Source organism: Electrona antarctica, assembly GCF_951216825.1.
Source record: "Electrona antarctica genome assembly, chromosome: 13".
In the NCBI taxonomy this organism is placed as follows: domain Eukaryota; kingdom Metazoa; phylum Chordata; class Actinopteri; order Myctophiformes; family Myctophidae; genus Electrona; species Electrona antarctica.
Window position 1 is genome coordinate 6239817 of NC_136794.1, and position 17494 is coordinate 6257310.

The 17494-nt window shown below is 43.0% G+C and overlaps 1 protein-coding gene across 1 annotated transcript in view; it reads left to right on the forward strand.

The window, feature by feature from the left end:
• Positions 1-17474, forward strand: part of col4a2 (collagen, type IV, alpha 2) — a 101440-nt gene extending 83966 nt beyond the window's left edge. The window contains exons 27-48 of the mRNA XM_079518747.1: positions 1722-1796; positions 1968-2066; positions 2656-2877; positions 3414-3575; positions 3966-4136; positions 4298-4441; positions 4568-4693; positions 5300-5481; positions 6294-6357; positions 6476-6550; positions 7056-7163; positions 7827-7934; positions 8558-8629; positions 9375-9500; positions 9868-9984; positions 11650-11811; positions 12894-12992; positions 13350-13496; positions 13590-13706; positions 14521-14712; positions 15092-15378; positions 16000-17474. Of these exons, the coding sequence (XP_079374873.1) occupies positions 1722-1796; positions 1968-2066; positions 2656-2877; positions 3414-3575; positions 3966-4136; positions 4298-4441; positions 4568-4693; positions 5300-5481; positions 6294-6357; positions 6476-6550; positions 7056-7163; positions 7827-7934; positions 8558-8629; positions 9375-9500; positions 9868-9984; positions 11650-11811; positions 12894-12992; positions 13350-13496; positions 13590-13706; positions 14521-14712; positions 15092-15378; positions 16000-16254 (3110 nt within the window). The 3' untranslated portion in view covers positions 16255-17474. The remainder of the gene's footprint in view (positions 1-1721; positions 1797-1967; positions 2067-2655; positions 2878-3413; positions 3576-3965; positions 4137-4297; positions 4442-4567; positions 4694-5299; positions 5482-6293; positions 6358-6475; positions 6551-7055; positions 7164-7826; positions 7935-8557; positions 8630-9374; positions 9501-9867; positions 9985-11649; positions 11812-12893; positions 12993-13349; positions 13497-13589; positions 13707-14520; positions 14713-15091; positions 15379-15999) is intronic.
• Positions 17475-17494: the final 20 nt, after the last annotated feature.

Below are 17494 nucleotides of genomic sequence, written 5' to 3' on the forward strand. Positions count from 1 at the left end.
ATGGTTTTGTGAGAAGGGACAGCGTATTTGTCCCCGATATGGTGACCTCAAAACCCGAAGGCCTGCCAGATCCGTGCACATGTGGCAAGTGTGCACGCAAGAATGGGTGTCCGTGTCGGGTAGCTGGGATGCCCTGTTGCGTGTACTGCAAATGCAAAGCAGGTGATTGTTGCAAAAACACTAACAACAAATAGATGTGGCATAGAAGCAGCTTGGACTCATCATGCATAGAAGGAAGTATGAGGTCATGAGGCCCTACTATAGGCCCTCATCAAACCCTGTGCACTCAAGACACTGCCCCTGCTGCCACCCTTCTGACATTCCATGTTGATTTGACTTCATCAAACCCTGTACACTCAAGACACGCTCCATATATGGCCAGTGCTTCTCGCCCTCAGGCGTCTTACTGTTGTAGTGGTTACAGTTGTATTACTATATTTGTCTGTTGTGCAATTTATCTTCCACTTTGTGTGTATTGAAAATGGAGGACCCTGAACAAACAAGTCTTAATTGCTTTTTCTGGTTTTATGCTCGTAGCAGCTTTTGTATTGACCTGTACTTTACTACTACCTGAACTATACCCATTCTAAACTGTGAATACAATGTTCAATCAATGTATGTCTGTTTGTCTTTTTGTTTGGAGCACGGAATGGTTTGTAGCACAACCTATTGACCCCTGGAGATCATTGGGGTCATTCATTTCAAGAAACATTCAATTGATAATTGATAAAATGTATATTAATGAAATGCTCGTTTCTTTATTAAAAAAACAATCCTTATATGTTTCAAAATCAAAATTATCAGTTCATGTACAGTGTATGGCATGAATGAATACATTTATTCTAAGTCTGTAAGCTTTAAGTTCACAACTATATGGCAGTTGCTGTATGTAGGTATAGTTTTATGTAATAAATGGCCAGTTTTTAGCTATTTTGGCCGATTTCTCATAAAATGTCAAATTAGAAATTTTACACATGTATATGTACCTCTAGTCATGAGTATTCTGAACATTTTGAGCACCTCAGGAAATCTGTCGCACAAACGGTTTAGAAAATATAGCTATGTTTGACGTAGCAAACAGGTTGTGGTCATTTTAAAAAGGGTGTGGTCATGTTCGGGTATTTCGACCCGGATAGAGAATTGTTCACAGTTCTCACGTTGTTCGTGGGGGTCATATTAGTCAAGAACAGTTGAGATATTCTCTCCTAAATGAAGCGCATACAAATCTTAGCTAGGTCCTAGACTAATTGACAATATCTTCTTTCACCAGCAGATGGCAACCGAGAGCATGAAACAGATCACAATAAATGGGAGTCTATATGAGACTCCACAAAATCAGTGTATAAATATAAGTTATACATTTGCTTAAGCCTCGAGGGTCTGTGTGTCTGGAGCTAATCGCTGGACCAATCAGTAGCACCTCGACAATGTTTATTTTCCTCCTTTTTTCCTGCATTAATGCATGAACCTCAGGTTATGCAATACCCATTGGACCTGTTATCAGAGTACGTACTTGCAATACCCACCATAGTTCTTCAAGGTCAGTCTAGTACTATGATGCCATATTGACAACATCAGAGATCTGACTGCATATATGGGCATAAAATGGATGTTCAGTAGAATGGAAGTCAGTGACGGTGGCATGTCTTGTCCACTTTACCGACCATAAGCCATGGTGATGTTCGACCTAAGGAGTGCATTTTGTGTTATGTTTAAATCAGGTGACTGTGATGGTGTGCCGGGACCTCCAGGGACACCTGGACCTCCGGGACTCACTGGATTAGAGGGTTTCTCAGGTAACAAGACAAGGAAAAAGAAGTGGTGAATGCTGCTTTGAAATGTATGCAATTGAATTTATACCTGATGCGATGCAGCATCAGGTATGATAGTTATCGTTATTATTTATCATGGTGGAGCAGTTGTTTTCGAGTGCTCCATTGCTCAGTACTGATGATATTTTGCCACAGGTGTTCCAGGTCAAAAAGGATACCAAGGCATACGTGGGTCAAACGGAGAAAAGGGCGAACAAGGAGATGCACCTCCAGGAGGCACTCCTGGAAATCGAGGTAAGAAGTGAACGGGAGACGTGATATACTGTAGGACTATAGCACTGTAGTGGACAACAAACCTGATCTTCAATACTGGAAGTTTGGTGTATCTAATTTAGAAACGTTTGATAAAAGACCAATACTCAACACCTGTCGCTTGACAAAACAAGTAAACAACATATTATCCCATTCTGGACAGGAACCCCTTTTGGTGTTTTAAGCATAATGTTGTACTTTAGCTATTGAAAAATAGCAGATCTACAAGCTCATAGCGCGGCACCGAGTGCCGCGCTACGAGCTTGTAGGCGCAAATCTTTGAATATACTGTATATTCTTTCAGAGCGAACGTATTTAACTCAAATCTTTGCTTCTGGGGGGTTCCTGGAACTACATATTTTGAGATGGGGCTCGGAGGCCAAATACATATGATTCTAGGGGTCCTTAACATGAAATAGTATGAGAACCACTGATATAGAAACATAGGTTTTTCAGAAAACTGTCAGGATTTAGAAGGCATTTTGTAGAATCGAGCTCAGGTCTACATGGGTTAAGGAACGTGTCAAACTGAAAATAATGCTCTGTCACAAATCTGATTAACCCTCTATAGGTTTCGTTGGCCCCCGTGGTGACCTGGGTCATCCTGGCGGAAAAGGTGTTGTAGGCAATCCCGGTCTCCCAGGTGTACATGGCCGGGGCGGGGCGGAGGGCGAGAAGGGCCAGCATGGAGAAATCTTCGGAGCTTCAACTGGATCTGCCGGTGACCCGGGTCCACCCGGTCTACGGGGAAACAAAGGCGACCTTGGAGATCAAGGAGAGCCGGGCCATTCAGGTTAGTAACATACTTCACTTATTGTTGGTGTGACACACAACAAAAAGTACTGTATTAAAGATGGAGTGCCGTGATGTTTGTATTTTTTCTGTTTTGCATGTGTCTATGGAGATAACATTACTCTAATAGACCCCCAGGTCTAGTTATAATATTCAAATGTGTCTTCCCTGTGTATTTTTGGTTTCTTCCCGAAAGCTGAAAGCCTTTGGTCAAAAGGCCCAATCGAAATAAACACCATTTTAGTGACATCATAACCCTAACTCCTCCCACATTATCATACAACAACAGCTGTGGGCGAGGCTTAAGTTCAGGTGGGTGGTGCTAAGGTGAAAACCAGGTATACTTAATGAACCGGTGGGTGTGGCCACATAAAAACATAACTTTAACACTTTCTGTACACTTTTTTGAAAGAAATCTTCCTCCTAGTATAATCATAATACCTGATGACCATGTTTTAGGGGGGGGGGACATTTAGACCTTGAATTAAGACCCATAGATTCTTGAAGGACCTGTCTATCTCTTGTTCTTCTCCCCAGGGATGATGGGCATGCCTGGAATGATTGGTATCAAGGGTGAGGTTGGCCCTCCGGGCCCGCAAGGAGAAGAAGGGAGAACTGGGCCAGCTGGGAAATATGGCTACCCTGGCGCTCGCGGGAGGGAAGGCTCCCCTGGACCACCTGGGGCCACTGGACAACCAGGTTAGACTCGAAGTCATGTAGCCACAATTGCACATTATGTAACCACCTAGATTTGAACCCTGGCTCTCCTGTGTGGTAAATCCAGACATCAGACAACCCTCTCAATCAACGGTAATCACCTTTGGCCATGTGAGTGTTAACGCCCGGGATTCAAACTCGGGTCTCCCGCGTGAAAGTCCAACATCTTAACCACTAGACCAAAGGGATATCCCTTTGGACTGGGGGAGATATTAGACTTTTGTCGGTAGTAGGCTTCTGGGCTTCTGACACGGACACATTCAATTTCCCTCACACTACAGAGATAAGAAGATGTGAGGGGAAACTGGGGAAAGGGACTATTACTAACACACCTGTGTCTTTGTGATGTTACTCTGTGAACCTGTCGTCCAGGCCTCGAAGGTGAGAGGGGAACCGAGGGAGACCCTGGCCCACCTGGTCCTATCGGATTGAAAGGGACACCAGGGACGTTTGGGGGTGATGGGCCTCTAGGAGAGCAAGGTTCTCCGGGTGACTCAGGGTTTCCAGGCCCAGGCGGACACCCAGGCCTCACAGGACTCAAGGGTTGGTACTATGCATACTCAATTCCGTAATGGCAAAGTTCTATCAACACAGAATCATCCTGTATATATCTCTTGGGTCATTTGATTACTGAACTGTTTAAAAGTGAGTTCCCATCAACGTATTATGCTCCCCAAACTCTCATGTCTTTTTTTCTATCTCAGGGATCAAAGGTTCTCGTGGCATGTCAGGTTTTGAGGGCAGCTCGGGCAACGAAGGAATACAAGGTACTCCTGGCCTTCAAGGTGATCATGGGGTTCCTGGACTACTTGGTGTGAAAGGAGGCCTGGGGAGAGGAGGACAAAAAGGTTAGATCACAAGACCTTCGTGAAAATATTTGTTGTTTCTACAATTTTACAATTTCTCAGTTGTTTAGTTTTGAGGCTAGCACATTATATGTGACTCTGCCCCTCTTTTGATCCGGTGTCTTCCAGGTGATCGTGGTTTGAGGGGAAAAGCAGGTGAAAAGCCCCACGTCCCGAGTACCTTCCCTGATGTGATGAAAGGTGCCAAGGGAGAAGACGGGATCTATGGGGAGCATGGTTTCACTGGGCGCAGAGGTACGAGACCAGTGGTTTCACGTCAAGGACCCCCCAAATCATGCATTTGGCCGTAGAGTCCCATCCGAAAATATTTTGTGTCTTGTAACCCCATACAAGATTTGTGTTGTTAACCTGAGGTTGATTCAGAAAAATGTCTTCTAAAACAGTTTTCTGAAAAAACAATGTATACTATGTCAGTGGTTCTCAAATATTTTCATGTCAAGCACCCCCAAAAATATATGTAATTGGCCGCCGACCCCCTTCTGAAAATATGTTATTCCAGGGACCCCCCCAGAAGCAAATATTTGAGTTAAAAACGTTCGCTCTGAAAGAATATATATTCAAAGATTTACGCCACAGTATAACATATTGCTTAAAACACCAAAAGGGGTTCCCGCCCAAAATGGGTTAAAATTAAAAATCTATTTTATTTGAAGATATCCTATTGTATATGGTTAAAGTGGTTAAACCAATTTACATGTTACACTAACTAATTTAGCTGGGGACCCCCTGGAACCTCAAGGACCCTTGGGGGTCCCCCGGACACCACTTTGAGAACAACTTTTCACACTACACATTTTCTCACGTGTGTCGCATCCTGTTACACCTTTACCGTCTCTGTAGGAAATAAGGGTGTCCCTGGTCTTCCGGGACAGCCGGGTGAACATGGTCACCCCGGTGACCCCAGCCATGACAAGGGGGCGCAAGGCACCCCAGGAGCTGAAGGACTTGCGGGGCCAAAAGGAATGCCTGGACCAACCGGAAACCGCGGGATTAGTGGCTTCATGGGAATGAATGGCTACAAGGTGAGCAAAGCCATAACTGCACTTGTTTGGGCAAATATGTGTAATTAGGTCAAATTATTTCTTTCTCTGCCGCTAGCGGTTAGCATACATTTTGTTAGCCGCTGCCGCCATTAGCGTTCACTTTAAGAGAGGGAGTTAAAACCCCTCGCCACCCCCATACACACACACTTTGCTGTCATTAGCATTAGGGCGCACTGTTTACCTCTCGCCAGCAACGTTTACATGTCTGGAGCGACGCGGTACAAAGTCACAAAAGACAGCTCTCCTGGACTTATGGAGGTTTAAAAAACCTGTTTGTATAGTCGAGGTAAACGGACATCAGATTTAACGTCCCATAGCTGGTGGTGACGAAGGCGTTGCATAGCAACCGGATCAATGTTAAAAGCTGCTGTGGGGCTCAACCATTATATACACAGAGTATACGTTGGGGTCCGTATATATACGGACTTAGCAAATAACGTCCCCTAGCTGGGGGGGGTACGTTATATATACGTAACATGGGAGAAAAATAATGAAATGACCCAAACCCTTTCTCAGAAAAATGTCATGGCAGCATTAGTTATTTACCTTAATGCATCCTCTAACACCTCTCCAATTCACAGAGATGAGCAATGCTTAACCCATTTTGGGCGGGAACCCATTTTGGTGTTAGCATTATGTTATGCTTTAGCTATTGAAAAATAGCAGATCTACAAGCTCATAGCGCGCCACCGAGTGGCGCGCTACGAGCTTGTAGGTCTGTTATTTTTGGGAAAAAAATAAGATAATCTGTATAATTGCTCACTATTGTTCATTCATACTGTACATTTCAGGGGGGAAAGGGTAGCACTGGTGCCTACGGCCGTTCAGGAGAGTTTGGACGGAAAGGAGTCAAAGGTACAATGTTGGTTTATGCAATAGATATTAAGATACTGGCCAATGGTAAGATACACAGATGGTAATGACAAATAAAACTATAGACTGCTCTTGCTAACTGTGAATATTATGTTTACAGGTGATAAGGGCCAACGGATTGACTTCCCTGGATCTACAGGCCTGAGGGGGGAACTTGGTTTTGATGGGGTGGGAGGTAAGGAATAGTAAAATATATCGTTGCTGTCGGGAGGAAACCTCATAACTCCATTTTTGAGGTTTTTGATTTTTTTTTGTGGCATAAATCAGTGCTATTGAACACCCTTTACGTCTGTGTGTTGTTTCGAAAATATTGAACCAATGGAAAGTAGTAAAACGTGCTTTGGACAAAACCTCTTCACTCCATTGGACCCTCAAAATGTCTGCTAAAGCAACTAACTCCACCACCTCTACCCCTCTCATGGAAGTAATTGACAATATATAAAGTTACAACACCAACTTTGATGAGGCTTTATTGCTTTGTTTTAAAAAAATATAAGGTTTTCTTAATTTCCTGAAAAATTTATATTTTTAATTTCCTGAAAAATGAACATTTTGGAGTTATGAGGTTTCCTCCCGACAGCAGAGATATAGTATACTTACTTACTGTTACTGTATATATATGTTCCAATAATATCATCGGTACAGATTGGTTAAACATTAAACCGCCACGCTCCTTGCAGGTGATAAAGGATTACATGGACACATCGGGGACAGGGGCAGCTCGGGATTCCATGGTATCGGGGGTATGAAGGGCGCCCCTGGTGATCCTGGCATCGGAGGATTCCCAGGTATGACATCCTTTCAATGTCCATCCTCCTCACATTCCATCATCACAGACATCGCACACTGTATCGATCCTCGTAGAGTTGTTCTTGACAATATAGTATTTGTATTGTAATCCTCCTTGTTTTTGGCAGCAAATTTCTATTTTAGTTTTAGTCATAGTCTCTTGAATAGTTTTCATTTAGTTTTAGTCACATTTTAGTCACCCGGAATGTTTTAGTGTTAGTCTAGTTCTAGTCGACTAAATGTCATAAGATTTTAGTCGACTAAATCTACAGTTGATTTAGTCGACTAAAAGGTATTTTGTCGGGCCTTGATGCCGTCGTAATGACTGTTTTTACACTTGCTGAAAATAGCCGATCTACAAGCTCACAACGCGTCGCACCGCGACGCGTTGTGAAGTTGTAGATCTGCTATTTTCAGCATGCAACCAAGTGTAGAATGGCTTATACTGGATCTCTTGTCCACTAGTCCCCTTCCTAACGTTTTAATCTAGTTTTTATTTGTTGACGAAATTGTCAGTATATTTAGTCTTAGTTTTAGTCACCATAGCTTAGTTTTCATTCAGTTTCCGTTTAGTTTTTGTCTGTGAAAAAAAGTAGTCGACGAACATTTTTCGTCTTAGTTTTTAGTCGACGAAATCAACACTGCTCCTTGGTTTCCTCCAGGTTCGGACGGGCAACAGGGAACTCCTGGTACCCAAGGATTCAGGGGCACTCATGGGACTACCGGACATACAGGGACTCCTGGCTCACCGGGTCTTCCAGGGGATAACGGTAAAACTCTTTCTGTGTTTCGATGAGACATGAGAAAGCTTTCTTTTATAAAGCGACAATTGTCACCACTTTGGAGAGCATCGCTGCATTGGAGAGGGATTTGGTAGGGTGTATTCCTATAGAAACGGTCCCTTTCACAGAGACCATATCGTCACTGGTGGGCAGAAACCTTGTAATCAATCATATATATTATTTTATTATTGGAGTTTGTTTTTTCATAAATGAATGCCCTATTAAATAGCCGATCTACAAGTGTCCCAGCACGTTCCAACGCATTGTAAATTAATCCGTTCTGTTGTGTTGTGTTTAAAACATTTCTCCTATAATGTAAAACATAATATATAGTATATAATAAGTGCTTGTGACTTAATAATAACTACACTGGATTTTGGACCTGAAAGTGACGATGTGTAACTGACCTACACATCTTCAAAAGAGCTACTTTTGTAATTTTACTTGAGGTTTCAACATAATAAGTCATCTTTCTTCTACTTGAGAAATATTTAAGTCAAGTAACTCTGCTTGAGGAGAACTTTCAATACAAGTACTCTTTCCAGCCACGACTTGTTGTTATCTATCGTACTCATATTCATAAATATATCATCTCTTTTCTTGGCGTGCAGGTTTCCCTGGCCTGAAAGGTCTCTATGGATTAGATGGACTGAAGGGTACAAAGGGTGTCACCGGAATCCCAGGTATTCCACAGAATCTCCAGTATATACACAGAAATACTGTATTCTGACTAGAGCTGGTGTTCTTTACACTCATAAACAATAATGTGATCAATCATCAGTATTGCATTTGAGAGTGTTGCATGATTCATAGTAAATACCAGTTGTGGAAATTAACTATGTACATTTACTCAAGCACTGTACTGTACAATTGTGAGATACTTTTACTTTACGTCATTACTTTATTCTTCTACTTCTACATCTCAGAGGCAAATATTGTACCTTTTGCTACACTACAATTACTTGAAAACCTTATAGTTAGTAATAATGAGTACTTTTTACTTTTAGTATACTTTAAGTATATTTTGATGATGATAATTTTGTGCTTTTAGTCAACTAAAATATTTATATTTCTACATTGTTACTATTTTTTTTACTCACCCATTTCAACCAATATTGATCCTCAGTGTGAAATTGTGCCATCTTATAATGAGCATTAGAGTATTACATTATAAGATGGGATATGGTGAGCTATGGACAGTTCAAAAACATGCCATCATCACCAATGACATAATCAACGAGGCAATGAGGATTGCAAGCTATAGTTCCAAAGTTTTAGTGAGGAACAATTATATGAGGATAAGTTGAAAATAATTGAAGTGGTCTTTTAAGTAAACGTTCAGTACTTCAGTACATCCGGTACTTCTTCGACTACTAGGTATAGATCCCAGGATATTCTGACATTCTGAGTCCATTGTCATCTGTTTAGGTGTGGACACCTCTGGACCGACCGGAGACTCTGGGGCTAAAGGGGAGAAGGGACTGAGTGGTGATCCCAATTATGAGCCTGGCACACCGGGCACGTCAGGTTTTAAAGGCTCGCAGGGACCCGAAGGTTAGTAACATGCATACTTTGTTGAACTAGCGGCCATTTTCATATTCAGGAACACCTAAATATGAAAATGGAATGGAAAGAATGGCTGCCATGTGAATGATCAATAGGACCCCAGGTGGAAGACCCAAGCCATTGAAGTTGCTCAGTGGCGTTTTGAAGCACCCGGAAGACTGACGGAAGTACTACAGTGCTTCAAAACGCCACTGAGCAACTTCCATCGAAATGAATAGCAGGGGGGGCGGGGCAGTTCACCCTCTATCCTTTTATGGAATCACTGACACAATAGTAAGGAGTCAGGACTGATTGAGCTATTTTTCCATCAAATCAACATAGTGTTTTAGAAGTGTTCCATTTCCCATGTGTTCAGGTGACATGGGGCACCCAGGACGGCCGGGGTTACAAGGCCCCATAGGACCAACAGCCACCCCAGGTAGAGATGGACTGACCGGAGAACAGGGCTTTCCAGGACCTAAAGGATACCACGGTGGGCACATATTACAATATAACATAATGCTTCGTGTCTCATTTGCTGTCAACCACATATAACCTGCTTCAAAGGAGAAACCAGCACTCACGGATACGGTTGAGTAAAGCGCATGATGAGTGCTTGTTGTTGTTGTTACTGCTGCCCATTTATTATTATCAATACTGGAGTGCTTCTGGTGTCTCCTTTCACTGCTGTACTCATCAGGTCCGTGATAATTACAAAGATCATATCTGACCGGAGCCCTCATCCCGTGCCTCCCCGTCTGTCTGTCTCAATAAGCGGAATGGATTAACTCCCTCCCTCTCCCTCTTCTTTGCATTATTTTAAGTACCATTGTTTTTATATTGTTGTTTTTTTAGTATGTTATCTTTTGGGCCTTTATTTGAATAGGTAGGCTACAGTGGCGAGAGACAGGAAACTTTTTTGATTGATTGAAAATTGTATTAACAGTTTGCAGAATTACAGTACATTTCAAGCACAAACTCAATACAAAGGCTGTTAACTGTGAGTGGACGACCCAATTAAGCATTGCACTTGTTTACAACAGGGTCCACCATGTTCAATTCATCAAAACATTTAGAGACGTACAAATAGACACTTCTATATAGACAAAGAACAGAACAGGAATTCATCATAATGGAGGTAAAAAGGGAAAAGAAACATATACAGTGAGGGGAAAAGGGGGGAGAGAGTAGAGAGTAGTACAAGTAAACATAGAGAGTAGGGGAGCAGTACAAGGAGAAATGTGTCTGTGGCAAAACTTGTCCCTGTGTGTGGCAAAAAGAAAATTTTTCCATGTGTAAGCACTGACTGTACTACTGATAAGACCCAATTATTGAAATCCTGAACATAGACTTTGACCATGCTGCACAGTTTTGCTGCCATCAAGCCAGCCAACAGTGCCGGAGAATAGCTGTCCACAGACAGAATGACGGATGGACGGACGGACGGACGGACGGACGGACGGACAGGGTGCCAACCATAGTCTCGGTCATGCCTTTTCGGCCTGGCGGGGACAATTAATACAGAAATACTATCATGTGTTTCTGGTTATATTATTGACTGCTCATTTTGTATGTTCGTAGCAAAAAATAAAGTGTCTCTGCATGTCACAGAGGAGTGACATGTAGCAAATGGTCAAGCCAGCTGGGAAATAGGAATCGAACTCGGGGACTCTTTGTCAGGCATTAGATCGGTCGAGCCCATGTATGTGGTATGCGCCCTAACCACACAGCTAACCATTAACCACATTAATGCTCTATTTTGTACTCTATTTTGTACACAGTGTTGTGTAAAAGCTCACAGTGCATCGCGTTGCTTGTAGATCTGCTATTGCTGAAAAATGTAGAAAACATTATTTTTTATAGTGTGCCTATAATGACATGCCCAAAATAGGGATGTAGTTAAGTCTGTCTGTCTGTCTGTCTGTCTGTCTGTTTTATAAATATTTAACCAATGAAACGTATTAACAAGAGCTTGTGACTAAATACAGTAATAACTAATATTGGATCCATTGGAACAAAGGTTCTGGTTTCCATTTCCTGAAAGGTAACAGTTTCGAACTTACAGACTGTGACAATATACAGTAAATAATACACTTTATTTTGTTGATTTGATAATGTAAAATGTGTAATTGACAGTTACTTACGGTTTATTCATCAGGGTTCCCTGGACCAAGAGGACATCCTGGTGTGGAAGCTCTGCGTGCTGATAAAGGTTCTCCTGGGCAGTATGGCTTCCCTGGATTCCCAGGCAGTAAAGGAATCAAAGGAGACCAAGGTCAATTTGGATACAGGGGACCCAGTGGCGTGTCTGGGAAGAAAGGTACTAAACATCATGTGATTCTAAAGATTTTTTAGTTTCAAGGACCTCCAGTTTGGTATGCCCTTGGCTACGGACTCCCATTAATAGGATGTTTCACATCTCTGTGACCACAATGTACACTTTAAAATGTGTAACTCTGAGAGTGTAAAGGGGCGGTGGTGGTTCAGGGGTAGAGTGCCTGGATGGCAACCGCAAGGTTGCCAGTTCAAACCCGGGCTCCCCCAGAGTTACTGTCAAAGTGTCCTTGAGCAAGACACTGAACCCCTAATTGCTCCCGATGTGCTAGTTGGTGCCTTGCAATGGTTTCCGTTGCCATCGGTGTATGAATGTGTGTGTGAATGGGTGAATGTAATGCACAATCTATGTAAAGCGCCTTGGATAAAGGTGCTATATAAATGCACCATTTACCATTTACCATTTAGTGTAGGAATGGGACCAAATTGGCAAATCACACCATAGGCTGGCTCCAGCCCTGAATCGCTACCATTAAAATAAAATATGTCCTGGCGTGAAACAAATTGAAAATTCAGACTGATTGTCAGGCTAACCATTAGCCTTTTCATGTCACGCACCCCCGCCTAGGCCTAGAGAGGGGGTGCGCGCACCACAGTTTGGGAATCCCTATCTGATCGCTAAATTCTTGTTACATGATGCATTCACAAACCAGCCTGTGGGGCGTGGGCAGATAGTTACAGTATTGCAGAGTTTCTCATCCAGGGGTTTAATAATAATAATAATATCTGGGATTTATATAGCGCTTTTCAGTTTTCATGACACTCAAAGACGCTTTACATGTGTTGGGGCCAGGGGGGAACAAGAAAAAGGACAACTTTATTAGAAAAAACAATTATAAGAATAAAACCAATAAAACAGTGCATATAACAAGTTTTAAAAACACATCAGCTTGGAAATGCGATTGTGAACAGGTGGGTTTTTAGTGCAGATTTGAAGGTGGGAAGTGAGGGGGCATCTCTGATGTGTTTGGGGAGAGCGTTCCAGAGGGTAGGGAGAACCTGAGTTTGCAAATCTCTAGGGCTTTTGAAGCATTTGTTGTAGTTGTTTTTTGTTTTTTCTCCTTATAGGCATAAAAGGGGGACAAGGAATGATGGGCGTTCCTGGTAGGCCTGGTGTCCAAGGGGACTTGGGACCAGTTGGTCCAAAAGGAGACACTGGGCCCACAGGTAAATGTCCTTTATGTGATATTATACCAACAATGTGATCTCGGATCACTCACTGGTTCTCTGCTGCTTTTTTTTAAAGACTTTAACCCATTTTGGGCGGGAACCCCTTTTGATGTTAGCATTATGTTATGCTTTAGCTATTGAAAAATAGCAGATCTACAAGCTCACAAGCTTGTAGGCCTGCTATTTTTGAAAAATCGAAGAACGACTGACATAGAAACATAGCTTTTTCAGAAAACTGTCAGGATGTAGAAGACATTTTTAGAATCTGATCTCAGGTCAAAATGGGTTAAGAATTTAAGACTTTCCCACTCATCATCACATGATGACGACGAGTCACTTGCTTCATCCCTGCAGGTTTACCCGGATCCCCAGGAGCCCCAGGTCTCCGCCCAACACCCCCAAGACTCCCTGGTGAGAGGGGCCCTAATGGACCGCACGGTATCAGAGGACCTGAAGGGGTCCGAGGGGAAAATGGACCGCTGGGATTCCATGGAGATCCAGGTTAGTTGTCTGGACATTATACTTTAATGTTGAACTCAACTGTCTGAGCTGTTCCACGAATTCCACATATAACGATACGCCCTAACTCTACAGGTTTTCACGGACCCAAGGGGCTCAAGGGCATGCCAGGAATTGGAGGTAGACCAGGTACCCCTGGATTCCGAGGAGAACCAGGACAAGGGGGGCACCCTGGCCTGGATGGCCTGGAAGGTGTGTTTGGTGCTCTGGAGTTAGTAGGATTAGGGGAAACTAGGCTGGATTAAAAGACTTAGAGGCTCAGGCGGGGAGGCCAGTGACCACCGGGTTTGGATCGTTATTTTAGCGAGTTATTGTAAAGCACTAAGGATTGGGAAATGAGAGTTATCTACATGGAGCAGGCGTCTAGAAGTATTATGAAATAATCAGTCTAGACTTGTGGACTAGGGCTGTCCCGATCCGATCATGTGATCGGAAATCAAGACCGATCACGTAATTTTCAAATGATCGGAATCGGATCGGGAGCAAAAAAACGTAATTGGGACATCCCTAGTATCAATATTTGATCCGTATCATGATATTAGACTGGATATTGTACTGTTGTGATATGGCAAGTGTTCTATAAAAATCTAATGATCGGAAGCATCGGGAGCAGAAAACGTGATTGGGACATCCTTATATCATCAGGTTTTTAGGGCAGTTATGAAAGAAAGATATTATGTTTGTCCAAATAAATCATATGATGTTCCATTTAACTGATTTAGGATATATTTAGGCTATCCAATGCAAATCCTGAACTTAACCCATTTTGGGCGGGAACCCCTTTTGGTGTTAGCATTATGTTATGCTTTAGCTATTGAAAAATAGCAGATCTACAAGCTCATAGCGCGCCACCGAGTGGCGCGCTACGAGCTTGTAGGTCTGCTATTTTTGAAAAATCGAAAACTGTCTTATTTATTATCATTGTCTGATTTAGGATATATTTAGGCTATCCAATGCAAATCCTGAGCTAAACACATCCATTTTGTTTCTGAATCCGTGCCTGAAGGTCGCCGTGGCCATCCTGGTGTCCCTGGGAGAACGGGCATGGCCGGACGCAGTGTCAGCGTGGGCTACCTGCTGGTGAAGCACAGCCAATCAGAACAGATTCCTATGTGCCCTGTGGGCATGTCTAAACTGTGGGACGGGTACAGTCTGCTGTACTTTGAGGGGCAGGAGAAGGCCCACAACCAGGATCTAGGTATGTCTGTGTGAAAGATTCTCAAGATTTATATGCCTACTGGGGGCGACTGTGGCTCAGGAGGTAGAGCAGGTCGTCCAATGATCCATGGGTCGGCGGTCGAATCCCGGCTCCTCCTGTCTACATGTCGAAGTGTCCTTGGGCAAGACACTGAACCCCAAAGTGCTCCCGATGTGCTGGTTGGTGACTTGCATGGCTTCCGCCGCAATCGGTGTATGAATGTGTGGGTGAATGTAATGCACAATCTATGTAAAGCGCCTCGGATAAAGGCGCTCTATAAATGCACCATTTAGCACAAAAAGGTACTTTCTCTCACCACAACACGTGTACTGCTGAGTGTAATTAGAGTTACAGTATTATGCTGACTGGTGTTTTTCAGGATTGGCTGGTTCCTGCCTGCCAAAGTTCAACACTATGCCCTTCCTGTACTGCAACCCTGGAGATGTATGCTACTATGCCAGCCGAAATGATAAGTCTTATTGGTTGTCGACGACTGCACCTCTTCCCATGATGCCTGTGGAAGAGACAGCCATCGTGCCGCACATCAGCCGCTGCTCAGTGTGCGAAGCCCCGTCGGTTGCTATAGCGGTCCACAGCCAGGACATCACCATACCTCAGTGTCCTGTGGGCTGGCGGAGCCTGTGGATTGGTTATTCATTCCTTATGGTAAGTCCCCTCATCCTTTTTGACCATGGAATTCATTCAATTAATGACCCAAAGTGAAACTCACTGGCATAATGAGGCTTAAGATAACTATTGTTGAAACAGCATTAGGTTAGTACTCAATCTGACTTCACTATTTTGGCAAGTCATTATAGGTGGGAAATCTGAAGAAATCTACTAATATTTGCAAAGAAATAGGGAATCTAAACCATTTTTGGAAAGTATACATTTATGGCTTACGTGATATCTTAGGCTTGGCTCAGGGAAGACAGAGGACGCCCCTGCCATGCATAGCAAAGCAAAGCAAAGTTACTATATTTACCCAGGGTAACTGGACTAAGCATCAGATACTTGTTTACAGCCAGGCCCTGCTCATAGAACATTTCATGGTAGTGGTTCAATGCCTTGCTCAAGGGCACTTCAGCAGTGGTAATTTTAACGTGCCGGTCCGGGGATACAAACTGGCGACCTTCCGGTATCAAGACCGCTCCGCAAACCGTTCGGCCACCGCTGCCACGCTGCATAGTCCGCCATGGCACCGCTGGAGGTGCGACAAAGAAAGCAGGAAGACCCATCTTTCTGTATGAAATAATTGATTCCTTGTCTTTGTCCCTGGTCTCACAGCACACGGCAGCCGGAGATGAAGGAGGCGGCCAGTCTCTGTCATCGCCCGGCTCTTGCCTGGAAGACTTCCGCACGGCACCGTTTATCGAGTGCAACGGGGCCAAAGGCACATGCCACTACTTTCTGAACAAGCAGAGCTTCTGGCTGACCTCCATAGACCAGTCCTTCCAGACTGAGTTGACGTCAGAGACCCTCAAAGCAGGCCAGCTCCTCTCGCGCATCAGCCGCTGTCAGGTCTGCATGAAGAACCTGTGAGCGAGACTCGCTTCAACAGCAATTACAACACTTGTAATTGTAAATTGTATAAATTGTAATTGAAATTGTAACGCCGCCTTTTCAACAATGCCACCGGGAAGAAGCCGTAAACTAAACATGGATCGCATGACAGTTTTCTCTCTCCATAATGTAGACAGAAGCAACAGAGGGTGATTGATATACTTATCTTACCCCCCCCCCCCCCTATGTAAATATGATACCATGCCTCTGGCTATGAGGGAAAAGTCCCCCCCATTTTTAAGCAGATGACAATCCCATCATAACAGCATTCGGAAAAAATAAAGTGTATTTTTGTTGTATTTGAAATGGTGCTTATTTTTTTTAACTTATTACCTCAGATATGATACAGTACATCATTGTATTAAAAGATCAAACATACACTACAGCTGAACCAAAGATGCCCGTGTGTGTGCACAGCTTCAGTTAGAACTTTTCTAAATGGTTTTCTTGTTTGGGGACGGTATATTGCCCAACAATGCCACTAACACTGCTCCTCAACCGATTGTAAATTATGCCTGGCTTGATGTCTTAAATAATAGAGTATAAACACTAAACAGTATTATTCTTTCCTTCAAATATTTGTACAAAGTCTAACCTTTTTATACGATTAAATAGACCCACTTGAAATCGATGTTAATTTTTGTGATGTATTCAGTTATTTCTAAATCATGTATGTTGTTTACTTCTTACATTGTATCGTTTGGCCACACAAAATGCACTGATTAATTTTTTCTGTATTTATATCTGCTAAATGAACTTGTTTTGTCCAATATGTCACGTAATTGTATTCTCCCCTTTGCTACTGGTAACCCAGTTGTACTATGGTGTCCCATATCACAAATAGTTGATCTATGACACAATGTGAGCTTGTAGATCTTTTTTTTTGCCATGGGACACTATTGTACAAGGTATAACAGTTGAATCTGCCAACAGTACAGAATGTAAACAGCCACCACAGCCCTGATCAAAGTTCAGACGCTAATGTTTTGATCACAGCAAATGTTTGCCTTCATATCAGCAGTGTTGTGGCTTACAATTCTCAGAAGTAGGTCAATTGTTCTACTCCATGTTCCTTTTGAGATTCAACTTTGAAGACTGTTTAATGATTAAAGAGTGAAGTCGGGCCAATTGCCTTGAGTGACATTGTTTTAAGCATTATACTGTAATTAACAAATTAAATGGGATTTGTGTTCACTTGACTGCTGCTCTTTGTTGCTAA